The sequence below is a fragment of the Pseudopipra pipra genome, chromosome 22 (genome assembly GCF_036250125.1).
Source record: "Pseudopipra pipra isolate bDixPip1 chromosome 22, bDixPip1.hap1, whole genome shotgun sequence".
NCBI lineage: Eukaryota > Metazoa > Chordata > Aves > Passeriformes > Pipridae > Pseudopipra > Pseudopipra pipra.
Genome location: NC_087570.1, coordinates 2,270,089 through 2,298,064, shown reverse-complemented (window position 1 = coordinate 2,298,064; position 27,976 = coordinate 2,270,089). Strand labels below are relative to the sequence as shown.

The window sequence follows — 27,976 nt, the reverse complement described above, 5'->3', positions numbered from 1 at the left end:
TTGAAAGGCTGGCCCTTGTCTCCTCCAGCATTCCCAGCATGAGGAATGCGTGGGCAGTGGTGAGCAGGGCATGTGCCCTTGGAAGTGGACATCTGACCACTGGCCACTTGTGTCACCTGTTTGGCCACTGAGCATTTCATACCTGTTCGACCCTCAAGGATGTGACACCTGTGTGACCACCGAGGCTTTGACAGCACAGCCCCTGGAGCCCTTTGGCCACTGACCACTTCATACCAGTTTGGCCACTGACCATTTCACACCCATTTGACCACGGACCACTTGACCCCCATTTGACCACTGACCATTTCATACCTGTTCAACCAGGGACCATTTAACACCCGTTTGACCCCCAAGGACTTGACAGCTGTTCGACCACTGACCTCTTGTCACCACCAAGCAACCCTTTTCACACCTGTCTGACTACTGACCGCTTGTCACCTGCTTGGCCACTGACCATTTCATACCCGTTTGACCAGCCTGTCACCCGCCTGACACCCAAGGATCTGTCACCTGTTTGACCACCGAGGATCTGTCACCCATTTGACCCCCAAAGATTTGCAGCCACTGCCTGAGCGCAGCCCCTGGAACTGTGTGACCACTGACCATTTCACACCCGTTTGACCACAGGTGCCATTTGTCACCCGTTTGACCAGGGACTGCCTGTCACCCCTTTGACCCCCAAGGATTTGCAGCTGCTGTCTGAGCACAGCCCCTGGAACCATTTGGCCACTGACCATTTCATACCCACTGACCACTTGTCTGACCCCTAAGGATGTGTCACCCATTTGACTCCCGAGGATTTGCTGCTGCTGTCTGAGTGCAGCCCCTGGAACCCTTTGGCCACTGACCATTTCATACCCCCTGACCATTTGTCTGACCCCTGAGGATGTGACACCCGTTTGACCAGGGACTGCTTGTCACCCCTTTGACCCCCGAGGATTTGCTGCTGCTGTCTGAGTGCAGCCCCTGGAACCGTGTGACCACTGACCATTTCGTACCCACTGACCACTTGTCCGACCCCCGAGGACGTGACACCCGTCTGACCCCCGAGGATGTGACACCCGTCTGACCCCCGAGGATGTGACACGCGTCTGACCCCCGAGGATGTGACAGCCCGCGGACCCGCCGCTATCTCCGCACCCGCACCAGGCACCCCTTCCCCGCGGCCCCGCCGTGCCCCCGATGCCCGGGCACTGCGCGGCCTCTCCCGGTTGCGGTGACAGCCGCGGGTCGCCCCTGCCCGGCCCGGGGGCAGCGCCGGGCGGGCTCGGGGGGCTCGGCGGGTCGCGGGTGCCGCGGGGGTGCCGCGGGCGGTCCCGGGCCGGGCTGGGCGGCAGCGCCGACCCCGCTCCGGGCACGGCCGGGCGCGCCCGCCATGTTCGCGGCGGCGGCGGCTCCCGGGGCCGAGCGGGGCCGAGCGGGGCCGGGGCCGAGCGGGGCCGAGCCCGGCAGGTGCCCCGGGGATGCTCCGAGCGCTCCCGCGGGGGCTCCGCGATGCGCCGGCGGCGCGGCCGCTCACCCGAAATCCTGGTCCATGGACTTGAAGAAGAACTTGTAGCTGTGCACGGGCCGGTTGCTGAGGACATTTTTGAAATCGGCCAGCGTGACTTTCTCCGGCGGCACCGGCAGCTTCACCAGGTAGGGCGTCTCCTCCTCGTCGATGTGGTAGATGATCTTGGTCTCCGCCATGGGCGAGGGGAGCGGGGGCGGCCGGCCCGGGGCCTCCCGGCCGGCGCTCGGCTCCGCTCACGGCCTTCCCGACAGGAAGGGAGCTCCCGGCTCCCGGGATTCCGCTCCCTGCACTGCTCTCTAGCTGCCCGACCCGGGAACGGCAGCGCCGCCCGCCCCGCCCGCATCCTCCTCCCGCCGCCCCGCCGGCTGCCAGCGGAGCCCGGCCCGGCCGGGGGTGCGGGTCGGGGGTGCGGGGGGTCCCGCGGGTGCGGGGGATGCGGGTCCGGGGTGCGGGAGGTGCGGGGGAAGCCCCCCCGGTGCGCCCTCCGCCCGCACCGCGCCCCCCGCGCAGCGCCCGCACCGCCCCCGCACCGCCCCCGCCCGCGGCCCGGGGATGGGGAGGGATGGGATGGGATGGGATGGGACGGGACGGGGAAGGGGAAAGAGATGAGAGAGGAAGGGGGTGGGATGGGGATGGAGAAGGGAAAAGGGATGGAGATGAGGATGGAAAGGGGAAAGGAAAAGAGGTGGGGATGAGGAACGGGACGGAGATGGGGATGGGAAGGGGAAGGAGGAGAAGGGGACAGGGATGGGAGCAGGGTCGGGGAGGGGAGGGGGAAAGAGAAGGGAAGGGGATGGGGATGAGAACAGAGATGGGACAGGGAAGGAGGAGAGGGAGGGGAAGGGCATGGGATGGGATGGGATGGGGAAAGAGAAGGGGAAGGGAATGGGATGGGATGGGATGAGATGGGGAGGGGAAAGGGACAGGACAGGGATAGGGATCACAGAATCACAGTGCCCTGCTTTGCAGGTGATGGATTTGGGAAGAGTTCACCTTTATTTCTAGAAATCCCCAAAAGATGGCAACCAGAAAACGAACATTTCAGACCTTGGGTCTCAAGGAATCTTTTGTTCATTAAAAAAAAAAAAAAAATCCTTCTTCAGGTAAATCCCAAGCTAATGGTGTTCTCTCTTCTGCCCTTCCAAAGGACAGGGACATTCACTTCTCAGTGTTCAGCTGCTCTCTGTGAAGGGGTAAATCACAGCTCAGTGATTGAATTACCTGTCACTGGAATGATTTCTCTACCAGCACAAAACAGAGGAGCCAACTGTGTTAGTGGCTCACAGAAGGTTTGTTAACATTATTGCTATTTATTATTTTCAGTTTTCTGAAAGCTTAATCATTACCAGGTCCCAGATCCTGACTGGGAACTTCTTTACCAACAGCACTGGATAATCCACAACTCAACAAGGTTTAACAACACTGAGAAACCAAAACATCATCACCTGCCTGCTGCCATTTCTGGTTTAGTGAAGGAATTACAAAATCACAGCCACTGAGGTTCTCCAGGTGATGTTCCTGCCACTCATCACTGCTAAATGGGAATGCTTGTGTGATCATCAAACAGGATAAACAGCAAGGTAAAGGTATGGCCTTAGTCCTCATCGTGTAACTACTGATTTGGTGCTGGTCTAAGTCAGGAATGACCAATTTAGTGCATTTCAAAGAGTAATTTTTAAGAGTTGTTTCCATGTACATAAAAAACTTTTCAGGATGGTTGGTTGTTTCTCACTTTTTTAACTTTGGAATTCTGAGGACAGTGAAGATTTCTGTAAAAATATGTGTTCAACTTTCTGTCCCTCGTGTGCACACATGAATTAAGGCTCTGCAAGCACCCAGGAGCACCCTTGGTGCAGAAAGTGCTCCATCAACCCAGGAATTCCACCACCCTCAAGAAACTCTGGGCAAGGGCTGGAAGGCTCCCTTTTGGCAGGACTGTAACTCTGGTACAAACTGTGTTTTATGAGGTACTGACCTTTATTTTGCAGAATGAAACTCGGGGAAAATATTAACACCCAACCCTTTGGTCTCTTCAGTTGGTACTTAACGAGCTCCTGAGTTGCTCAGAGGCCCAGGCGGTGCCCACACAAAGGCTGAGGCTGCAGAGAGTCTGCTCTTGCTCTCTGAGCTTCACTTTTACTCTTGACAACTGAAAATATAACGACTTGTATAATTGTCAGATGACTACCTTGGAACAGGCACGAGAAGACTGGATCTGTGACTCACAAAAAGCTTTCTGTGTCCCCATAAAGCACAGAAGAGAAGAGATAACCCACTTTCATGTTGCAGTCAAACCACAAGCTAATCCAATTAAAGAGAGGACATAGGAATGCAGGAAGACACCACTGGTCCATCAGGGCTAGTATCTCGTTTCTTGCAGAGTTCAGGCCTTAACACTTCAGCAAAAAATAAATATGAGGCACAAAATCCCTTGCTAATAGTGCTGTGCTCTCTGTGATAGAGGAAATAGTCATGCTGGCCCCTGCAGGGAGCTGAGAGTGTCCTGAGGCACAAAAGCTGCTCACCCTTCTCTTCATTTGTGCAGCAGTGCACTTGGTTGCCACACAGGGAATAAGCAAGGCCTATTTAAAAAGCCATCCTTTGAATTACAGCAATGGCTGTTGCTTGTCTCAGGGAATTTTGAGAGCTCATCACACTCTGGGTGCTCAGCAAATCAGTGTTTGTGTACAGGGACGTGACAAAAGGGAAACCAACACTCTGGGCACCCACTCGGAGATTTCAGGGGTATTTTTCATCCACCTGCAAGAATTTATATTTGTAAAAGGACAGAATCATCTTTCACTGGGAGGACCGTTGGCAAGATTAGCATCGGGGCAGAATATGAACTAAACACGGAAATGATCCTGAAACAGAAAGAGAAGCAGAAAAATATCACTGCAGGAACACATTTTGGATGTGCTTAAGAGGCTGCAGGCTGCTGCCAGGGTGGGGGATGTCAGGGGGATGCAATCCAAGGCACTTTACACTTCTGGGTCTGGTCCAAAAGATCTGCAAGTTGTTTCTTTTTCCCGTTTATTCTTCCTCTCTGTGCAGTGGACCTTGGGCAGGACTCAGTCACAACAAGCTGTCAAGGAAATAAAACCATTAAACACTAGAGGGAAGCAAAAGACTTTGAGTGCAGCTTCCTGCTCTGGAGCCTCCTGGGCAAAGCTCCCCCGGGGCTTCCCTTGCCACTGGATTTAAACATAAAAAAAAAAAAAACCCTGGGGGAAATGACAGGAGGTATTTGCAGTGACATTCCCAAAACCCCCCTTAGCTGAGGAATGTGTGTTACAGAGGGATATTGCCCTCCAGGTCACGTGGGAGGGGAAAAGAGAAGGATTGAGGACAACTCTCATGTTAATTTTCAAACAATTCCATGGGATCTGCACCTCATCAATTAATTTACTGGGTTGATCAGGACCCAAAGTGTTTTCTTTCCTCTGGGTTTCCTACCTCTTCTTAGCAGCTGCAGCACTTAAAAGAGTCACACTTCCTTTAAAAAAAAGGAAGAGTCCCTTCAGCAATTGTCTTCAGAGCAGCTCATCTGCCGAGGGCATCATACAGACCTCTAGAAAAGGAGTGTTTTTTGCTTAGGAATGTGTATTCAGGTCTTTATCCTGCTTCTCTCAGGTCCCCAGTGTTTATTCTTCCCCTCAGAAATTTGTTCTGTTAATGGCTTACAAGTAAAACTCTGCTCAGACTGGGAGGCAGAAAGGAAATGGGGACAATCTGGACTTCGTTTCAGACAAGTGGGAGACAATGACAATATTTAATTTCAGTGGTCTGCAAAGCAGGCCCTGTGGGTGCTAAATCAGCTCCTCCTTGTTCCCAGCTGCTTTCCTGGAAAATCAGATCCGTTGCCTGGAGACAAGAGAAAAGTGACAAGATGCCCCAGCAATAACCCAGCAGAGACCAGTAAAGCCCCACAGCAGCACCAGAGAGGGTATTTAGGGTGGTGATTCACCCCAGGGAAGAGGTGCTATGGGATGGAGTGGGATTTCCAGCCAGGGAAGAGAGCAGATAATACTTTCACCAGAGCTGGACAAGCTGGTCGATAATCTTCACTTGCTAAAGTTTGCACTTTTTTTTGCCACTTTTTAGTTCCAAATCCTGCTTTGATCCTTCAAATTCCTGCCCCTGCACCGTCCATCCAAGCTGTTTCCATCAGTGTCCCTGGAAGAACTCTGGTGCCAGCTGGGATAGTGCTCAGGGGGTGGAAACCCTCCAAGAGCAGAATGTGCAGCAGGAACTTCGCAAGGTGTGAGTTCTGCAAGCAAAGAGGAATCTGGGCTGGGAGTGAAATAACATATTCCAGCAGGATGTGTTATCTTCCCTTCTGGACCTGCAAAATTAAATCCTGTGGAAGAGCTGCCAGCCTTCCCCTCTGATGGATGGTTTGAACTCCATCTCCAGCTGCGGATCCGCCCGTTACACAACACTTTTGGAGAGCTGCAATTTCTCCACGGGCCCCATGACCCTGTCAAATAATGATGTCCCACGTGGAAAGGATATTGGAATCACTGGAATAACTTATTGAATCCAATCTGCACTTTGTAAAGCACTTTAGGATGCTCTGAGATGAAACACACTGCACAGCTCTTGGGAAGAATTAGCTAATGCTGGCTAATGGCTCAGGTAGCATCTCCAAAGAGCAAGAAATAAAACCAACCTTAGCTGGAAACTCCATTAAATTCTCCTTTATTTCTTAAACACTAGGAATTACACAGCAATGACAAATGGTAAAAGTTAAGCAACAATAATAATGAAAATTAATTCAGTTACAACAAATTAAAAAGAAAAAAACAAACCACAAGCTTTCTGGACTAAGTCCTTCTCTCAGTCTGGAGAGGAAGCAGAGTGTGCACAGAGCTGAAAAGAGTCTAGTTCTAGTCTCAGTTTAACCCCCTTTCAAGGTCACTGCCAAACAGCCTTTCCTTGTCCCACACCAAGGGCTCACAGTCCACACATTATCCAAAAGAGACTTTGATTTCTCTGCCCTCATTGAGTCTCAGTACTCACTGAGGAGGAACTGCTGTAAAAATTAGGGATTATTACTATTTTGACTAACTGAACATAAAATGCATGTCTCAGAGAGGCTGTGATGAGGCAAAGCCTGCAAAGTGACAGGCAAAGGAGTCTGTCAAGGTGCAACATTTAATTGGTACAGGGAGAACATCATCTCCAATAACTCGGGCAAAGCACATTTACCAAAGTGCTACACACTTTAAAAAGGTGTTTCTCCACCAGAGGCAAGTTACAGCCCCAGATTAGGGAAAGAAAGGCTGAGATGAGAGAGAGAGAGAAAACCAACCTGTCTGGCACTGCAGTGAGTCTGTGGCAGAGCAGGGACAGAGAGCAGTGGTCCTGCAACTTGAACCTTTTAATTTTCACATGCAAGATCAGCTACATGGAACTTCCCCCCAGTGCCAGAGACTGACAGACTGCAAAGTGCACTGTGGAAAACCTGAGTGGCTTCTCACCACTATTTGAGGGCAAACAGCCTTTGATAATCCCTCTGCATTAAGAAATAAACAGCCAGAACCCTTCAGTTTACCCTTCCAGTTGTCCTTTTCTCTTTTTTTCAACAGTTTGAAAATACAGTTGGTTGTCCAGCAGTCTTGCCTAGGTCTCCTTCAGCCAGAATTTTGACACCCTAAATTACACACACTGGATGTGGCAGCTGCTTTTTGAAACCCACTGCTGTGATCAGCAGGCAAATCACTCAGCATGTGCCTCTCCTGAAGGAAAAAGGGCCACAATCCCAACTTGACCAGCCCAGGGTTATGCTGACGTGTCTGACCACTACCCAAATTCCAACTAGTGATCAAAGCAAGGATGAGGAACTCATAAAGCTCTTCCTAGTCCTTGTTACAGAGAACATATTAATTTTTCTCCCCTTAAGCTGTTTTGCAGCCTAGAAGTCCACTGAAGTATTTAAATGCCTCTGGAGCTTACGAGGAGCCCCACTTTGAGCTGGTGTCTCTGTGAGCTGTGCTCAGCAATTGGAACTGGCAAGTGAAAATCTCCAGCCTTTGACTCACAGACATGAAAGGGAGGGAGAGAGACATTAATGACAATTACTTGAGACTCTTCCACCCTGATGGAATAACCAGCAGGGCCTCCTGCACCTGCAGGAATGCAGCCTGGGTTTCAATCAGCCCCAGCCCTAAGGCAGGCTGAGAATCCCTGGCTGTTTTGGGGAGAAGAAGGCAAAAAGGGGCCTGGGGCCAAGCCCAGACCCTCCTCTCCACTACTCATGGGTCTGCCCAACCTGAGCACTTCTGTAGAGGTGATTCTTAAATGAAGAAAAAGGCAGTTAATTGCAAATCCCAAAAGGTGTCCAGAGAGCAGTGGAAGGGCTAAGCAAACTAAAAGATAAGGAACTCCACCTCTACTTATATTCTATTATTAATATTTACCACTTGAAGGCATTAAAAATAAGGGTCCTCACTATAATTATTCTTTCACATAGACCCCACTAACAGAGAGAAGTATTGATATCTAAAAAAATGCACATGGACCGTTTTCTACCCCTGTAAAAAGTGTGCATTGAAGTCGTGGTGTCCAACCTTCTGAACAGACAGTACAGCTCCTCTGGCACACAGGAGGCTTCACCCACCACGCTTTTGGCAGAGCTGGGCAGCTGAGCTCAGCTTTTCAGGACCATCCCACCCAGTGCAGCATCCCTGTGACCTGCTGGGAGTCCTCCCCAGCCCTGGCACACACCAGGTGCTCGTGGGAGGAGGGACACAGAGCCTGGAATGGGATTTAGATGTCTAAGAACATTGGCACCAGTCAGACAAGACACCCAAGTTGGCAGGGGCAGAAAGAAAGGGGTCCTGGAGACCCTGCCCCCAGTTCCACCCAGTCACCAAGCCCACACACAACCCCTCCCTCTGCCACTCTCTCCAGAGTAGGTTGGCAACCCTCAGCCACCTTCACCCTTGGCAACCCTCAGCCACCTTCACCCTTGCACAACTCACTGTCATCGTGCTCATAACCTTTCCTTCTGTGCCCCAAGGACCGTGGGAGTGCCTGGGCTGGGAATGGTGCCCCAGAACACCCCAGGTGGTCAGAGGAGCTGTGCAGAACTGTTAATATTCCCCGGCTTCCACGGTGCTTTAACCTGCTTGGATCACAACACCGAATTACTCCTGATTTTTTGGCATCCCCACCTGACACAGTTCATATGTAGAACTCCCCTTCAGCCCACAGCCCCACTGCCTCAGGTGTCCACTCACCAAAACAACGCCAAAATCCGTGAGAATGGATTAATCTCACTCCTGGATTGCCCTTCTGAGGCCCTGGCCCACCAAAATTCCTGACAGGCTCTTCAGTGCTGTTGCTCTTGTTCCTCAGGGGCTGCTCCTGAGGAGCTGCTCCCATTTCCAGCCTGCCTGTGCTGGAACCATACCTGTGGGTTGATGTGCACACGAGCTCTGCGTGGCCTGGGTCCACCCAAGGACTGCAGGAAAATCCCATCCCAGGTTCCACACAGGAGTTCAGCCCCCTCCAAAGCATTCCTGGTTCTGATCTAACTGAGACTGGTGTTACAGCACTGCAACTCCATCAGTCAAGTGTCTGCTCCTGCCAAATATGATTTGATCTGCACTGAAATGAAAACAAACAAGCTCAGAGTGAGAAATACAGAGTTCAGCTTCCAGAGCTCTTTGGAGCTGAACCCAATCTACTCATGGTCATTTATCTGCCTCCCTTTCCCCTGCAAAATGAGGATCCTGACATTTCCCCATTCACAAAATGAGGTATTTATATTGCCATTTGGGAGGGCTGTGCTCTTTGTGCTTCACCTGGAACGTGTAAAGTGCTGTGTGACACTGATTTATGCCAGCCCACGGGAGATCAGGCTCTGCTGTTATTATTATTCTGATGAATACACTGCATGGAAAAATGCCTGATATATAATGATGGCTCCGGAGCAGTGATGCAGGTTGGTTTATTTAAAGCAATAACATCAAAGCAAAAGGTCTGCTGATTCAGCTCATAAAAATCATTGATGCATAAAACCAACAATAATATCAAGAAAAGAAGAGGGGAATGGAGGACTGGGAGACGAGGAGGAAAGGCAACCCAAACCCATAAATGCACACAAGACAGTCTAACTCTTTCAAGAAGCATTTGCAAACACCCTCAAGTCTATGTGAAAAAAAACCAAAAAACAACTCTATGGGAACTGGAGGGAGATGGTATTAAGAAAAGTCATCTCTCTTCCATGTTATCTATCTTTGGTTGAAGCTTCTGGTCCAGCCAGCAGCTTGGGAATGTCTTCATTTACAATATTCCTTCCTGAAATCTGAAAGCAAATGGAAATGGAGGTCAGCACCTGGAGAGGGATTTCAAACCTTTCAAATGAGCACAAAAATATGGACTTCTCTATGCAGTGACAAGTTTGCAGTCAGCCATGTCCCCAGTCCCCCCTCAGGAATATATATAAATATCCCCTCATAAAGCCCCCAGTGTATAAATTATTGCACAGATCACCTCTGAAGAATGCAGGGAAAAAGTATCCTGAGAACTCCAGCAGGGACAGCAGGTCTGAGGCAACTCCTGGGCTCTCCTGACCATTCCCTGCTCGGTATCATTTCAGTCCCATTTGTTATATTCTAAATTCCTCTTAAATGAGTCATGGAATCTAACAGCTTATTACAAGCACTGCTTGACATAAGTGCTACTCTACAAACTGAGGCACAACTCTCAGGATTAATGCTGGGGAAGCAAAAGGAGATTCGGCCCCCAGGGAGGGAGAGCTGTTTGCTTTTGTTGGATGAAGTGAGTGACTGCCCATAAATTAATTCAGCTCAAAACACTATCTTCAGCACAGTGTTTTCTCCCCAGACAGCACTGCCAGGACATTTTTGGGATCCATCTCCCTCTGAGGTTACAGTAGAGCAGGCCCTATTCCAGCCCTGCCAGGCATTCTTTTTCCAATAAAGAAAAATTCGGTTTGGGCCACGCCAAAAGCTTTCAAAAGCCTAATCACCACTTGCATCTTGTGGCTCCATGATGAAAGGATGGGCAGGGAACTGGCTCCTCATTCCTGCTGCCATTTGCCAGGGTGTTTATCATTCCTGCCTGGGCTGAGGCTTGGTCAGCTCACTGATGGACTGAGTTGCTCCCTCCTGCTGCCCAGCAGAAGGTTCCTACAGCCACCAATTAGGGGGAAAGCAAGTCATTATTACCTTTGTCTAAATCAATGTTCTTTGCTGGGAAGCTTCTGGCTTGCTCAGCCTTCTCCTTCAGGATGTTGTTTTTGTAATCTGTGCAAGGGAGGAGCGTGGTTCAGACAGACATTAGAATATTAAAAGAAAACAAGAGTTTTACAGGCAAGACACACACGATCAGTCCTTCCTTGATGTACTCCAGGCCTTCAGATTTCTAGGAGTGGAGTTACTCAGCCACTCAGCAGCAAAAGGAAAGCTGCTGCCACCTCATTTTTGCCCATGGCACTAATCAGTCATGGATATTTCGGGTTCCTGCTCCTCACAGGCACCACAGATTCTCCCAGCACGTAACAGAAAGATGGACAGAATGAACTCAGCTAGCCCTGGATTTCCCTTCATCCCCATCTCCACACCCACTTTCAAGAGGTTAAAGAGGAAGAGGTTAAGTCCCCTGAAAATGGGCATCCAAATGCCATTAGAAGCTCCTGAGCTACAAGGAGTTTTGACCTGGTTTGGCACAGGGTTGCCAACTGACACATACCCAGCCTGATGTCTTCACTTTTGTGTGGGGTCAGATCTGTTGTGTCCACTGTAAATTCCTTAAGGTTCACATCCTTCCTGTAAAGGGAATAACAGTGGAATATTGTCACATCCTCTAATAGCTGTCTCCTTTCACACTTTTTCACAATAGCTTTTCTAATGGGACTTTGGGGAATTTAATTTATGGTGTTTATTTGGTATAGCTGGATCTCTTTTTTCCCCCATGTGTTTGTCCAGAGCTTAGAACAACAGACAGCCAACCTGAACTGGAACTTCCCATCTCTTCCACTTTAATAATATAAAATAAACCATAAAGGAACCCAGATACCTGGCCCTATCCCATAGCAGATCTGTGCATTACTCCTATACCACTAATTCCTAATGATGTCTCACAGAACCAGGATCTGGGATTCAGTTTCCAAAGCAGAACAAGAGGAAATGCAATTGCCAAACCAGCCCTACAAACCACTTTCTCCTTCTAACCAAATCCTCAGCTGTTTTAGGTCCTTAATGACAACTGAGGAAAGGGGCCACAAGTTCCCTTTTATGCCTTTTAATCCTAAATAACAGACCCTGTAATTATACTTACTCTCCATATTTCTTCACGTTATATTCATAACCTGAAAAGGGAGAAGAGACAGAATGAGCAGTCAGGGCCAGTGCAGCCAAGCCCTTCCTCTGGCAATGATAACCCCTGGTATCTTTTCCCACTTTGTTGGTGCTAATCCCCTGACACACAAATAAGGGTGAACGTGGCACTGCAAAGAACACTCCAGCAGACAGACATCCCTGGGATTTGCTTTTCGTGGGGCACCCAAAACTAGTGGTGTGGAAGTCACCAGAAGATCTCAGTGTCTGTTTATCTAATTCTTCCAGGGTCACCCAGCCCAGGGAGTCCAGCAAGGACTTGGACATTTGAATTCCCAAGGGATGCACACGAGCCTTCTGCTCTAAATAAATCCCACTTGTAAAGAGAAGCTGTCTGGCACTCCTAGTTTTCTTCTCCCTTCCAACAGCATAACTCAGCAAATCATGAGTGGTATTTGGTCAAAGGCTGGTTCTTGATGACCCCAGGGGTCTTTTCCGACCTTAATGACTCTGTGAAATCGAGGCCTGGAAGTTTTTACACCCCACTAATTAATCCAGGCATCAGCACCTGGATGAATTAACCCTCCCTGTGCAGGCTGCTGGTTTTCCAGGAGAGGATCCCTGCCTTCAGCAGGGTGTTTTTGCAGGAATTACTTGCAGGATCATCCCAGGATACCCCCCCAAGCAGGACAGGGCTGTGATTTCTCTGGCACTCACCCCTCTGCCGGCGCTTGCGGGTGACGAGCACCACGATGATGAGGAGGACGATGAAGAGCAGCAGGGTTGCCAGGATGTATCCCAGCTGCTGGAAGAAGTGCATCCTGCTCTCAGGGATGATGACATTTATCACATTGTGGCCCCTGACAACGTTTGGGTCTGAGAGAAAGGCAAACAGGTTGATCATTGTAATTGGCATCCAGAGCAGAGCAGGATCACACATGGGCACAAGAAGGATACTCAGGGAGAAACTCTTCTGAGCTGCAAATCCCTGCCTGATTTACAAAACCTCTGATTTATCTCAGGTGGGAGATGCCTGTGCTCTTCACAAGATCACGATTCCCAGGGAGATGAAGTTTTAACAGTGACTGTTCCACATTCCCTTCCCACTGCCCGGCCATCAGTGCTTATTGCAGAGGGGAAGTTCAGAGAAAAGTCACCCCCAAACCCAGCCCCAAACCTTCCTGAGGGGAACACAACCCTCCTCTGGGTCCTTCACAACACACACCCTGCACTGCTCAGGCTCCAGACAGAGAAAATATGAAGCAGCCCCTCCCTGCCAAGGGAGGTTATAATTTACGGAGTGGGAGGAATTTTCAATGCCAAAAGAATAAGTTTTCCTTTGAAATGAAATAAAAATCAATAAAATAAATAAACCAAGAAAAAACCCCACAAAGAAAAGCCAAGATTCCATTCCATTTGTGGGTGCAGCAGCATTTCAGTTCCACAGCACTGGAACTGGGGAAGGGGAGCTCCAAACTTTTACGTGGAACGTTTTTGTAGGTCTCAAATAAATAGGTCAATGTTTTACACATACAAAGAGGAAGCGACTTCTCTGCTTGCAATAGGCAGAGGAATGGACAAATCCAGCCCTGGAACAGACTGGAAACACATAAGACTGTGCTGGGAGAGGTTTTTCTCTTCAAAACAGCTGAAATGACACTCTCACCCCCTGACAGGGAACATTCACAGGCAAGAACCAGGATGGAGTCCTGGCCTTCCATTGCCCTGGGAGTTCCCCCTGCAAATCAGTCAGAGGGAATAAGGGGAAAGATGGGGGGAAATACCTCAAAAGCCACAGTACCACTTAACAGATGTGTGCTAATATGAGCAATGTTGCCATTTCTGGAAGTGCTGGCACAGTGACTGGTTCCAGTTTGTCAGGGAGTTTGTTTCCAGTGTTCAAAAAAACACCAACCCACCAAAAGTAAAAATCAAATAACACAAGAGTGGATTGAAATAAACACTTTGAAACCAGAGGTGACAGTTTGCTAATGCCAGCAGCAGTCCTAGAAAATGCAGAAGTTTGAGAAATAGGCTCCATTCTGGTAGCCTAGAGCTCCACTCCAGCAGCTTCCAGTTTATCCTGGCACTGCCAGATGCCATGTGCTCCCTGGCTGCACTGCTGGAAACTACCATGTGGTTTTTTTTTTCACCACTGCCAAGCTACAAAAATACCCAACCAAAAAACCCACTTGCAAAGCTGCAAACAGTACTTGTGACAGTTCTGCTTTGTCACATCCCTGGACCCTGGAAGGCTCCTCCAGCAGCTGCCACAATGAGATGGTGCCACTGGAGCAGCTGTTGAGCCAGGAGTCAGCAAACAAAGGCATCCTATTCCTGGCTTTTTGCTTTCCCACAGTCCTGCAAGGCAGGATTGAGAGCTGAGCTAAACTTTAGGCAGCATTGGAGAGGTCACTGTGACAACAAACATTGGAAACAGAGATTAAGTAACTTGGGGCCTCCTTGGCTTACTCAAATAATACTAAAAATACTTGTCACACCAGTGTTTAGACAAAGCATCACTGGTGGGCCTCAAAATACATCATCAGGAAGGCAGTAGAATATAACCCATTTTATAACTGGGGAAGCTGAGGCACAGAGTGACAGCTGATTCAGTCACACCAGTGAATTTCAGTGCCCAAAACAGGGTCATCAAGGTCATACAGACTCTCCTCCTCACCCTAGTCCTAGACCAGAATTCAAGCTGAGCTGATGTAAGTTTATTCTGTAACCAAGATCTGATCTCTCAGTACATCTCATGCCCATCTGTCGTCTCCAGTTCACCCACAGGATCTGGCTTAATTACTGAAAAATAAGTTCTAAAAAAACTTAGATCAGGGGTTCCTTACACCACTTTCCCAAAGTGTCAAGGGTCAGATTCTTCTGCTGGAGAAAACAGAGAGCTCTCCACCAAGAGAGCTCCCAAACCTGGCCACGGGGCCTGTTTTCTGTTCAGGGCTGGCAAAGGGTTGGGAATGGTTCAGCACCAAGCAGGAGACACAGCAGATGCCATTCTTCAGCATCTTTGCTCCAAAGCAAACACCGAGCAAAACTGCTCTGGGTTAGCAGACACACACCACAGTTACACTGCTGGGACTGGGAGCAGAGCTGAGCTCCGGCCTCTCTTCCAAACAGGACAAAATTTCCTGTCTGGAAATGGCTCCAGGCCTTTTGGAGCAAGGCCAGAAGCTGTAGCTGCTTGCTGAAGCAGCTCATTGTTGTGCTTTTGTTACCTCCTGAGGTTTCATTTCTGTTATATTGCCCACGATTCCATACGGTTTTCCAGGGAATGGGGCAGCACCTCAGCCCGGGGTGCTGCACCCCGAGCAGGGCATGTCCCTGCAGGCTCCTCAGCAGCGTGGGTTGGGACAGGCACTCCGGATGTCTCCACTTCTTGCACATTCCCATGCACTCAGCACATTCTTGTGCGTGGTGCTCTCAGACCAGCTGAGGGTTCACTGCCCGGAGGGGCAAAGCTCTTCCAGAGGTTGCTCTTTCCGACAGTGGAAATGGCTTTTCCCAGGAAGGAAAATTTCCTCCGGCACCGAGGGCACTGCTGCCAAACTGAGACAGCCCCTGGCAGGTTAAACGACTTTAGAGGTTCCATCTAAGTGCTGAGCAGGTAGGGAACTATTCAGCAACAGCCAGGACAACATCCAGGAAAGACAGGAATAAATTCCTGGGTGGACAACTCCGAAAACAAGGTCAAGTTTCCATCTGCACAGCGTGATCTGGAGAGGGCTGCAGGACGCTGAGATTTGGATGTCCTGGTCTCCATGTCAGCCCCAACAGCCACCTCTCCTTAGCACTGCTAGGGTTTTCTGGACACCAACCTCAATCCCAGGGGGGAGATTTAGGTTTCTGTGACTTGAGAAAGCCAATTTCTAGAGAAGAATAAACCTATTTAAAAATGTATGAAGCGTATCAAAATTCTGTATTAAACAGCCAATAAATATTAAACCACAATGAATATTTTAAAATGTTAATAAAGAACTATGCCCAAAAGACTTTAAAAAAATATTAAACTTGAGGGTTTTTTATTTTGTTTTTCTGCCTGAATGAAGCGTGATGGTTTTGAGTTTGGACAGGCTGTCAGATGATAGCTCAGTGCAGTGGAAAATATGAAAATTGGTTTAAGATGCAAAAAAAAAAGAAAAGCTGAAGGGTGGAGGAAAATTCCTGGGGCTTAATTCTGCATGGTCTGGCACCTTGCACAGCCCAAACACCCATGCAAAGGGGAGAGAAACACTGGTGAGAGTGGTGGCATGTTGTAACAGCACAAGCAGTATCAACCTTCTGCCCACACCTTCTCCTGATCCCAAAAGCAAGGAGGAAAGGGAGCCTGTTCCAAAAACAGCTTGTTTGCCTCGGGGCCTGTCAGCAGTGAGAGCAGAGCAGGCTCAGGACTGCCCTGGAGCAGAGGAAACAGGAGCTGACATGGTGCCACCACAGCACCGCAAGCAGGGCGAGCGACCCTCAGGGGTGGGACACTCAGGGATTTCCCAGATTTCCCGGAGTGTTCTGAGTTGGAAGGGACCCACAAGGACCACTGAGTCCAACTCTTGAGTGAATGGCCCACACTCCCCTCCTGGTGGCTCCTGCCTGGTTTATTTCAAAGCTGAATTACTGCCTTAACTCCCTCTTCCCATTTTTCTACCACTTAGTTCAATGCTCTCTGACTGTGAGGATGTAACACAGCAACAGAGGACCAGGAAAAAGACACGGGATTAAAGTATAAATGGATCTAAATACTTAATAGCTGGAAGGAAGAAAAGTGTGACCTACATTAATCAGAGGCAAAGTAGTGACAATGGGCTTCAGCTGGTTGTGTACCTGATTGTTTGCGTGTTTACTTATTTATTTTTAAGGCACCAAGTACCAAGAAAATATTCTTGAGAAGGTTTCATTCAATTGTAACTTCAGATACGATTTGGAAATTTTCTACACCTTTGAAACAAGCAGACAGCACTTGGGGGAAAAAAATAGAATTGGGTTTTATGAAGACTGGCACAGCAGACGAGAGACAGTCAAGAGTGGCCACGCACCCAGCTCTGGGCACACAACGGGAACAGCTCGGGAACAACCCCAAAGGTGCAACTGGTAGAGACCCCCCCTCAACCAGGAAGAGCCGCTTCCAGAGGCTTCCAGAGGCCACTCACCTACGGCCGGGGCGACGTTGTGGGTGGTGAGGTTCACCACCTTCCTCTCCCTGGCCACGGGCTCGGTCACGGACACGCGGTAGATCCTGCGCTCGTGCAGGCCGCAGTAGTGGTGGTGCAGGTGGCAGGAGTAGGTGCCCTCGTCGGCGCTCTCCAGCTCCGAGATGCGCAGGGAGAAGTCTCCCAGGGCGAAGGCGGCGTCGGTGACGTTCATCTTGCGGCGCACGAAGAGGGGCCCGTAGGAGCGGCGCTCGCCGGAGGCGTACAGGTCGACCAGGCGGTCAGCGCGGTCGTGGGGCACCCCGGGGGGCTGCCGGTCCCAGTGCACGACCTGCTGCTCCTCCTCGCTGTGCCGCTCCGTCCAGATGTGGTTGCGGTTGACGCAGGGCAGCGTCACCGTGCTGCCCTGCAGGGCCACCACCACCGGCTTCTCCCCGTCCCAGAACTCGCCGGCCTCCTCAGCTGTGGGGGCAACACATCCAGAGTCATTGGATCTACCCAGCCTTAAGGTTTTTTGATTTTTTTAATTTTTTTGATTTTTGGATTTTTTGGATTTTTTGGATTTTTTGGATTTTTTGGATTTTTTGGATTTTTTGGATTTTTTTATTTTTTTTGATTTTTTGGATTTTTTGGATTTTTTGGATTTTTTTTTGGATTTTTTTTGGATTTTTTTTGGATTTTTTGGATTTTTTGGATTTTTTGGATTTTTTGGATTTTTTGGATTTTTTTGGATTTTTTGGATTTTTTGGATTTTTTGGATTTTTGGATTTTTGGATTTTTTTGATTTTTTTGATTTTTTTGATTTTTTGATTTTTTATTTTTTGATTTTTTATTTTTTGATTTTTTGATTTCTTTGATTTTTTGATTTTTTTGATTTTTTGATTTTTTTGATTTTTTTGATTTTTTGATTTTTTTGATTTTTTGATTTTTTTGATTTTTATAAGTTTTAGAAGTAGTTATATAGCAGAAGCAGATTTTAAAAGCGGCCGCATTCATTCCCTCACCCTTTAGCTGCACATATTCCCCAACCCTCTTACCCCCATTCCACATTCCCCGTATCAATTCCCCTTAAACTCCATTTGGCATGTTTAGTCTCTCTCCTAGGTAGGCTTTCTACTGTTTAAGAACATTTGCTCCCTGGCCTGAACCGCAAGATACGACCAAGAACTGGGTGACTGTGTGCACTTTGTACCCTGAAGAAGGCCAAAATGAGGAAGAAAAGGGTCCCAATATGACCCCAGACCCAATTCCCAAGGGATGGGGCGGGAGTGGATCAGTGTAAGGGTCGGGGGGGTGGATAAAATCAGGGGTTGGACAGACAATACTATAAAAATTGTAACACTGGATCGAGCAGCAGCCCCCGTAAGTTGTTACATCATTAAACCTTCCCTCACCTTACCTCCAAAAATTAAGTTGCCTCGGAGTTTTTTTCTCCCTGAGTTTTCTTTTAGGCATCAGACCCACAAGGGTCATCGAGTCCAGCCCTCAGCCCTGCACAGGAACGTCCCCAAGAGTCACACCCTGTGCCCCAGAGGATCACCCAAGTGCTCCTTGAGCTTCACATCTTTCTGGCATATGCTCAGAAAGCAAAAGTACTGAGGGGTTTCAGAGGAACTGAGTCTCAACATTAGAGGACAGGGCTTAAAAAATCGTGTTAGAAAAATTGCAGACAGTTCACAAGTCTACAAATGGCTTCTCTGGTTCACATTCAGGTGACAGGGCAGCCAGGCAAGTGAAGGAGAGGGTTCTTGTTAATATAATTCCTGCTGTTCAGAATCACTGAATATGCTGAGCTGGAAGGGACCCACAAGGATCATCAGGTCCAACTCCTGGCCCTGCACAGGCCCATCCCCAAGAGTCACACCATGTGCCTGAGAGGATCATCCAAACACTCCTGGAGCTCTGGCAGCCTTGGTGCTGTGCCCACTGCCCTAGGGAGCCTGGTCAGTGCCAACCACCCTCTGGGGGAAGCACCTTTTCCTAATATCCAACCTAAACCTGCCCCAACACAACTCCAGCCATTCCCTGGGGTCCTAACCCTGGTCCCCACAGAGCAGAGCTCAGTCCCTGCCCCTCCTCAGGAAGTTGGAACTGCAGTGAGGTCTCCCCTCAGCCTCCTCTTCTCCAGCTGAACACACCAAGTGCCCTCAGTGTATCTTCTATACCCTTGGTCAGTGTTTTAAGCAAGGCCACTTTCTTTTCCTTGTAACTGAGAGTTAATCTCTTGCTGCAGAAAGCAGGAAGCATATTCCCTCTCCAGACTAAGAATGGAACGAGGATCTTGGATGTGCTGCATCCCAATCCTCCGAGCAGGAAATGCTTTGCTACCCACAAAGGCCCTAATTGCTGGAGGAGCCGAAGCAGCTCTGCTCTGTATTTTGCTCTTGAAAAGGAACAACAGGAGAACCAAAAATGCAGCTGAGCAGATTGGGGCTCACAGGGTGCGAGCAGCAGCAGAGGAGATGCACTTCCCTCCTCTCCCATCAATCCTCCAACAGCTTCCCAGCACAACCAGCCCCAGCAGCTTCACTTGTGTGTTCCCCAGGGGTCGATTTTAATGGCATGGTAGTGGTGGCTGTGTGGCATGGGTGGCACACACTGCAGCTGCCAGCAGCTTGCTTTTAGAGCTGGGCTTAAGGTGTGGTAACTCGAGGTGGGTTTTTAAGTACAGACTTCTCAGGACAAGCTCAGAAGCCAATGCACAGGGCAGGTCTTTGTGGCTGAGCTGAGTGGGGATGGACTGTCACCAGGCATGTGCTGCTGCTGCAGGAGCAAGAGGACAGTTTGGGAAATGGGCTGCCAAGAGCAAACAGGCTCCACGCACTGTTTGGCACATGCCAAGAAAGGAGGGAGGTTCACAAACACACACACTGAATGAAATCTCTGAAACTCAGGGAATCAGACAGCAAAGCAGCACAGTGAGCACCACGTTCTGCTGGTGCTTCCCAGGCCTCTGGTGGCACCTGTGCCCTGACCCTGCAACTGAGACGACATGGGAAGAACCCTGCAGGTTCTTCTCGAGCAGAACAGTGTGCAAGGCCTGCAGTGAACCAGCACACACACCCCACTGTGCATCCAAGAGCCCTGCTGGCCACTGGACTCCAGCTGCCAGACCAGGTCCCTCCCAGAAGGGACACAGAGCTCTCAGCCACACCTACCTTTCTTGGTGATGGTGAGCTGGATTTTCTCAGTTTCATACAAGTGGCAGTAGTGATGGTGAAGATTACAGGAGTATATGCCTTCATCACTCTCTGCAACACCTGGTACAGCAGGGAAGAGAGGAGAAGCTGAATGTTTTATTCTCTGTCATTTACACTGTTTCCCAAATCCTCATATGGATGAAAAGGCCCTTTATACAACTTAGTTCTAGGGTGGGTTAAACAGAGACAAATCATCTCACTTAATCTAATAATTTGCTCAGTTTGTTTGCCCTTGGAAGGCAGGTATTTGTATTAACAGATGGGAAGAGAAAGCTGATTTAAGTTTAGCTAGAGCAGGCAGAGGAAGAACGACCATCGAGTGTTTATAGCTCAGGAAATTAAATACAATCAAAGGCCCAAAAAAAGCCCAAGTGGTTTTCAGGCTGTTACAAATTCTCTTTCAAAATGTGACTGCTTCAAAGGCAATTAAAACGCTATTGCCAGTGCTTCAGAGAACCTCACGGAATAATTTAGGTTGGAAAAGACCTCTGAGATCACTGAGTCCAACCTGTGAGCAATCACCCCCTTGACAACCAGCCCAGAGCACTCAGTGCCATGTCCAGTTGCTTCCTGGACATCTCCAGGGATGGGGAATCCACGACCTCCCTGGGCAGCCCCTTCCAATGCCTGACCACCCTTTCAGTGGAGAAATTCCTCCTGAGAATTAGACCCCCTGGACTGATATTTTTCCTATAGAAAATGCACTGTGAAACACCCACTTTCACCACAAACCACCAAGTCAAGTCAGTCACGAACCCTCCACCCCTCAAAACAGCGCGGAGCGAAGAGCTCCCGCCTCGTACCTTTGATCACCAGGGAGAAGTTGCCCTCCACAAAGGCGTTCTCGGGCATGAAGATCCTGCCCCGGTTGTAGGAGCTGTAGACACGCTGGTCCCCAGCAGAGTACATGTCACAGAGCCTCTCCATCTTGTTGTCCCCGTAGTAGGTGCTGTGCACGTCCCAGTGCACGACGCGCTGCCGGTCGTTGAGCCGGTCCTGGGTCCACACCATGCGGTGGCTCTTGCAGGGCAGCACGGCCTGAGAGCCCAGCACAGCACTGATGTTCAGCACAGACACCACCACGCTCTCGGGGTTGGAGGCATCAGCTGGCACTGAGAGCCAAGGAGCAGAGAGCAGAGTTGACAGTGTGAGGACAGTAGAGTAGGACTCGGACCCGCCCCGGAATCTCTCTGCTCATCTTCTGCCCAAAAGCGACCTTCAAGACTAGCACAGGGCACTCTCATGGGCAATTATGAAATATCTCAAGTTGAAAGGGACCCACAAGGATCATCCAGTCCAACTCCTGGCCCTGCACAGACACCTCAACAATCCCACCCTCTCCCTCCAAACACTCCTTGAGCTCTGGCAGCTTTGGGGCCGTGACCAAACCCTGGGGAGCCCGTTTGGTGCCCAACCACCCTCTGGGGGAAGAACCTTTGCCTAATAAAGAAATGCAATACAAAAACTTGACACACTGATTTCAGTCAGTGAAAGCAATGTCTGTGTGATGTCTGTTATCAGGATTGTACACCTGACCCGTCCTACCTACCCTTCCTAATCTTAGCCCCCAGTTTAATCAAAGTTTAGAGACACCAGTGCATGGGATGCATGGCTCCCATCCATGGGAGTTAGCAGTGAAACCCCCAGTGCCTGCCATGGATTCAGGGTCCCTCGTTTCTTCTCATGATCACAAAACCAGGCAGATGACAAAGATGTCACTCACCTGAATATGAACACACAGAACCTGTCAAAGCAGAAAATAAAGAATGTTACTGACAACAAAAGGAAGAGAGAACAACAAACACACTCAAAATCAGCCACCTCCTCTGTTATTGTTCCATCTATTCGTCCCTTTCTGTTAATATTTATGTATTACCTTGGGTATTTCTCCTCACCCTCCTGGCACACACATTGCCTGCCCAGTTAACACTGCAGTGCTCTGGGTGACACTGCAACTCTCCCCAGCTCAAGTGACTCAGACCTACACAGGAAGAACTTTGCAAGGAGTCAGTCAATGCCTTTGTTTCCGCATTTCTCTGGTCCAGTCCCTCCTGCTCTTTGTATAGGAGGGGTCTAGAAGGTCTCCTGGCATCATGATTTGAGAGCAGGATTCAGATTCCCAGCACAAGAGCATCATTCATCTCTCTAACCAGTCAAGCCCAAGTGGGCTCCATCAAGATCATTAGATGTTTTGTCCTGCTAATGTCAGAGGCACAATGTCCTCCTGACAAAAGCTGGGCTTTTTTTTTTTTTTTTTTTTAGCCCTGGAATTTATGAATTTCAAAAGAGAAAATTAACTCCAGACTGGGGCTATTTTAGCACTAATGCATGGGCTGAGGACAAACTCTGTTTCCTTCCCTTCTCCTATCACAAAAGACTGGGCAGGGACAGCAGAGAACAAAACTGGGCAGCACTCTCAGCTGAACTGCCAGCTCAAAACCACTCCAAATGTGAGCTGTTTTTTCTACATTTATGATCTCAGCCTCACAAAGAGAAAAATAAATTCTTGGACAAAGTCTGTAGTCTGTATGTAAGAAAGATATAACACCATAACTCCACCATCTGATTGTCTCTCCTGATAGCCTGGAAAATGCCTGATGAAGATATAACCTGTCTGTGGAAGTCAGGGCTTAGATTTAGCTTAGAAAAACAAAGGAATGGTACAAAGCTTTTTCCAGCAGCAAATCAGGCAGGAAAAATCAGTCTCAGCTGTGTCAGGACAACCAGCATCCACTTCATTAGTGTGACAAGGCAATGCCCACATGTCTGGATGGGTGTTGTTTGCCCCAAGGAAACAATGGGGTGTCAGGACACGGAGAGGACTTGTGTGCTCAGGAGGGGTGTCAGAGCTGGGCTGGCAGCACAGCCACTGCTCCCACAGCCCTGCATTAACAGCCAATTGATTTGGTGCTGCAGAAACATCCTGTCCTGGCTCAGCCAGAGGAATGAAAGCATTTACTGCTCCCCTTTCCTCCTGCGAGTTGATGCGAAAAACACTGAGCCCAAATTCCGCGGCGTAAATCCGTGGACTGACAAAAGCATCCACCTCAGCTGCCCAACAGCTCTGCTCAGCAGCCTCTCACGGCCCTGAGCTCACACCAGCACCAGCCCCTGGTTCTGTACCTCCCAGCTGGCCCTGCTGCCAAGGGAAGGACCATCCAGGCCCTCGCCCTCCATCCCACCCACCCGGGCTGCTGGAGCCTGGTCAGCCACTTCTCCAGCACTCCCAAACACAGCTCCCTGTAAAACAAGGGGCTGTGAGTTTGCCTGCAATGTGACAGTGCTTAGATAAGAAAAGCTTGTGTCCTGTGGGTTTGGACAGCTTCTTTTTCCCTCCACTCCAAGCCTCAGCCAGCAGCTCCCCAAGGAGCAGGGCGGGAACGTGCTCGCTTACTTGACGAGTCTTTCTGAGGTCTTTCTAGGTCTGCCCCTCAGTGACCAGGAGATGCTGCTTCCTGTTGGGAAAAGGGAAGAGCCTGTGGATGCCCTGCTTGCATTTTCCCTTGCTGAGTGTTGCCACACAAAGCTGGACAGCCCCGGGTTGCACCACAACGAGCCCATCCAAGATAAAGGCACAGTTAAATACGGTGTGGGAGCTCAGCACAGAGACGTGGAAGAAAAAGGGTTTCTCGCTGCATGTCTGTGCACACAGAGCCTGGAGAGAAGCTTTGGGTTTGAAGCCTGCCCTAGGTTATAACCCATGCACTCAGACAACGTGGCAGGTGCAAATACCAAAAAAAACCCAGTGGCATTGCAGCCAAGAAGCAAAATTCTAGAAGGGAAAGGAAGGGCGAGAGGCACCAGACAAAGGAGGAAGAACTGATTGTTCTGATCCCCCAGAAATGCTGGAAATATGCACCCATACATCAGGTCATGGATAAGACCCAAACTTATTTGACAGAGCTGTCAATGAGATCACTTAGAAATCTAAGGAATCTGGAATGTGTCCGATCCCTTCTCCCCCGGAGAATATGGAATTTAAAACAACTGACCTTCAATAACCCGAACACGGAGCAGCAGTGAAAGAAGGGATAAGCCTTTTTCTCTTTTCAGTCTCCTCCCTCTGCTGTGGGACCCTGCTCTGCCATGTGAGACAAGCCAAGTCCTCCAGCCCTGCTTTTTAAAGTGATTTTTTGTGTAACACAGGAGCTGCTGAACAGGGACAGACCCACAGCCAGCAAAGGTGACAGCTCATGAACTACAGGACTGGGGTCAGCTGGAAGCAGTTATTTTGGTGAGTCACACTTCCCAACCTGCAGCTGTAAAACCAAAGAGTATTTGTGCACTCAGTGAAAGTTCTGACCTTTTTAATCCCAGGACCACAGGACCTGGAGCTTCAAAACCTCCAAACACCTTCAGAGTTGTCAACACAGAACTCACTGTAGCTTTCATTTTAAAATTCCGGGTTCCATGTGATGGGTAATCACTTTGTCTTCTCTGAGATGTAACCACAGGGAGGAAAAAAAAAAGAAAGAAAGAAAAACAAAACCAAAATGTGCTGCCCCTTGACACATTCTGTGCTGACTCAGCAGGATTCCAGAGGTACTCTGTGGTCCCACAATATAGGAAGAGGAAAGCAGCCTGCAAAAGTATTTCTTAATCCCTTGTAAAAAGCAGAGCCAGCTCTTACTTCTTGAATCCCATCCATTTTTCAAGCAAAGAATTAAGCCACAGAAACTGTGGGCAAACCAGAAGCCCTCAGGCCGTGAAAGAGGAGTTACAAGCTCAGAGCTCTCTGGGCAGTGTCCTTGGAGCAGGTCAAGCAGAAAACTGTCCCTTGAGCCCTGCCTGAACCATCCCACCACTTCTCTCCTCTCGGGGCAGCTGCTGCTGAAACCACCGAGTTCCTGCCTCGTGCTGGAAGATGAAAAACTACCAGAGCAGAAAAGGGAACTGCAAACACCACGAGTGCCAGGTGGCTCAGACACTCCACGGGACGTGACAGCAGCAGCTCTACCTGCTGGGGCTCTGCTGAGCTCAGGAAGAGCCTGGACACTGATCCAGCAGAGTGAGGATAAACAAAGAGCTCACTGGAGAAATGTGTCAGAACCCACCAGGAGTGTGGGCAAACAACAGCCTGTGAGGTTCACACTCCACTAGCCTCAGTAAGCTCAGCTCATTATTCCTTTGCACACCTCCAGCATCTCCTGCTCTGTCTCAGCTTCTTTTTCCCTTTTCAAAAAGGAGGTGACATCTCCTCTCTTTAGGAGCACAGAGGGCTGGTCCAGCCCTAGAGAAAGGACTTGTTCTTCACAAAATCTGTATGTGCCAGACTCCTTCTTTCTCCCATAAATCCCATTGTCTATAGAGGGGGTTTAATGGTCTCTGGAGAGCCATTCCACAGTTATTGCAAAAACAGCAGCCTGAGCCACCAAGTTGTTTCCAAACCCTGTGGGGACTGGCAGTGGCTCCATCCTGACTCTCTGGGGAGCTGACCCCGTGTCTCAGAGGCCATCATGGCTTATGATGCAGCAGCACCAAGGTGGCAGCCAAACAAATGAGTTCTGTTCTCTTCTGGGAGCTAGTTTTTTTAAAACCCACTGGCCACCAACAGGGAAAAACATCTCAAAGAGGCAAAGGAGGGAGATGGTGAGCAGTGCAGTCCCACCAAGGCTCCTATTTACCACCTGCCCCCAAACTGGCCTGGGACTGCAAGGCTAAGCTTTTCAGTAAAACAAGATTTCCCTTTCAAAGCCCACAGATGGCCAAGCCAGGCTTTGAACTGAGCTTTTATCAAAGTCTCTGTGTCTGTTTATTTTTGAAGGCTTCCTGGGACAACTTTCCCAAGAGCAGAGTCTTCTGCTTTCAAAGAGGATGTCAGGGCTGCAGAGCCCTCAACCACCGAGCCAGCCCCAACAATTCCAACCCCTCCCTGCAGGTAGGAACATGCACAGAGCAGGAATGTGCTGCCTCTGCAGAAAGGGAAAAGCCTTGTGTCTGGACAAGAAGCCAATCCCCCTCTAGGCCCACGGGCAGGATCCCTCAGAGATCTGCCCAAACTTTCTGACAGGCAGCTCAGATGTGAGCTCAGCTTCAGAAACCCTTCCCTGCTCTGTGTGCTTCACCTTGGCCCCAGGCCCACAGAAGGGCTCCTAGAGCCATTCCAAACACGGAGCTGTTCCTCCCTGCCAGACATTAACACTTGAGGGTGTGGTGCCTCCCCAGGAGGGACCAGCTCACATTTCCTCCCTGCCCATCTTCACTCGTTGTGTCACAGCCTGGTTGGTGTGGGGACAGCAGGACTCAAAGGTCAGGGCAGCCTGGCACGGGGACAGCTCATCTCCAAAACACACCCGAGGAGTCTGTCAGGGATCATCCCTGCTCAGGTGGGACACCTTTGCCTCCCCACAGCTTTGCAGCAGCCCAACCTGCTATTCCTGCCCTGGGTGCTCCCCGAGCTCTGCCAACATGCTGAACCTCGCTGGGGAGTCCCTGGACTGGCTGGTGCTTCTGGAATACAAGATGTGGCCTCTCCTCCTTCCCCTTAACCCACCCCACACACTCCTTTGCTGAGCCACTTTACCCTTTCTGTCCCTACAACCGAGCCCATAAATTGCCAGTTTATTGCCCTGAGGCATTGCAGGCATGGGGATGACATGGAAACTGGATTAATCAGAGACCAAACTGAGCACTCCTCACCTTCCCCCCACTCAGAGCTGAGGAGTTTTGAGGGGCTCAGGTGTTCAGCCACTGCCTTTCACCAACAGGGCTGGGAGGAGCAGGGGGTCAGCAGTCCGCACAAAACTTGTGCTCCTCACTTCCTACTCCAAGCACCCTGAAAGAACTCTCTCCACACTGTTCTTAGAGCTGTGTTTGGTCCTTTGCTCACAGGTACCTTCCTCAGAGCCCAAAGTGTTGCAGGTGTGGATGTGCTGGGGCTTTGCAATTAACCCTCAAATCCCCTCCTGCCACCCAAGCCTTACTGGGGTGTCTCTGTTGTCTTGGGGACAATGAATCTGCTTTCAGCTCCTACAGAAAACTGTGATTAAGGGAAAGGTATGAGCCATTCTGTTATTTTAAGGTCATCAGATTTGTCCCCATCCCTTTCTTGCACCTTACCCAAAAGTGAATTCCTGTGTCTGTCTTTTTGCTGACAGGAGAAAAACAACACCTCCCCCCCAAAAAAAACCAACCCCACACATCATTTTTTAGCTCCATCTGAACACTCAAACACACACACAGCAGCTGCTTTTGCTTCTTCAAAAGTACAAAATAACTTTGCATCCTGTAAGTCTTGCTGTGTGAGATTTACTGTACTCACACACTGAAGCTTATTGTTTTTGAATCTGCTGATCAGGGTAACTGATAGGAAAAAGCAGATTGCACAAACATGCTGAACAGAGCACTGCTTCAACAGCCTCAAACATTTCTCCACTCTCTCCCCAAAAAAGCAGGAGAAATCCATGATTCCCTCCCCTCCACAGACAAAAACACAGCTAACTCAGCAATCTGAACACAATCTTACAAAGATAACAGTTCCAAACCTCCCAGCAAACCTCCAGCCCCGTCCTCTGCAGCTGCAACACGACCAAGCAACAGCTCAGAACTCACTTTGCTGAAGCAAAATGTGCCACAGGAGGAGTTTCACAAGTTGCTCCATTTCTTCGGCTCCTCCGTGTTTTCGTCTCTCTCGAAAAACAAGTTGAAGACTTTCTTTTTTTCCTTAACTTTTTTTTTTTTTCTGTAACTGGAAAACACTATGACCTCATCAATTTACATCCAGAAAGCTGTGGACAGCAGCTCATATTCTGCAGAATTACTCCACCTCCCAACTTCCAACTCCCCACCTCCCCT

General features: G+C 49.4%; 2 protein-coding genes and 1 long non-coding RNA gene across 8 annotated transcripts in view; 1 reads left to right on the top strand and 2 right to left on the bottom strand.

Moving 5' to 3' along the window:
- Window positions 1-1,820, bottom strand: part of DVL1 (dishevelled segment polarity protein 1) — a 67,963-nt gene extending 66,143 nt beyond the window's left edge. For 2 of the 3 annotated variants that reach the window (XM_064678405.1, XM_064678406.1), the window contains exon 1: window positions 1,520-1,819. In XM_064678405.1, the coding sequence (XP_064534475.1) occupies window positions 1,520-1,689 (170 nt within the window). In that variant the 5' untranslated portion in view covers window positions 1,690-1,819. Of the gene's footprint in view, window positions 1-1,519 lie in introns of all 3 variants that reach the window. The other variant, XM_064678404.1, reaches the window with a different exon arrangement.
- Window positions 1,521-7,071, top strand: LOC135425792 (uncharacterized). Of its 4 annotated transcripts, none has more exons than XR_010435759.1 (4): window positions 1,521-1,638; window positions 2,661-2,802; window positions 2,899-3,093; window positions 5,618-7,071. It is a non-coding gene; the product is annotated as an uncharacterized LOC135425792 (long non-coding RNA). The 4 variants fall into 4 exon arrangements; XR_010435756.1 differs by having other exon boundaries at window positions 2,899-3,099; XR_010435758.1 differs by lacking the exon at window positions 5,618-7,071 and adding an exon at window positions 5,349-5,598.
- Window positions 6,199-27,976, bottom strand: MXRA8 (matrix remodeling associated 8). Its single transcript, XM_064678409.1, has 10 exons — window positions 27,734-27,976; window positions 21,906-21,926; window positions 20,986-21,294; window positions 20,141-20,242; window positions 16,983-17,444; window positions 12,541-12,699; window positions 11,825-11,855; window positions 11,237-11,313; window positions 10,714-10,791; window positions 6,199-9,827 (listed from the first exon to the last, which is right to left on the bottom strand). Exons 1-10 carry the CDS (start codon window positions 27,780-27,782, stop codon window positions 9,802-9,804), a joined length of 1,314 nt encoding a protein of 437 aa, XP_064534479.1. The 5' UTR covers window positions 27,783-27,976; the 3' UTR covers window positions 6,199-9,801.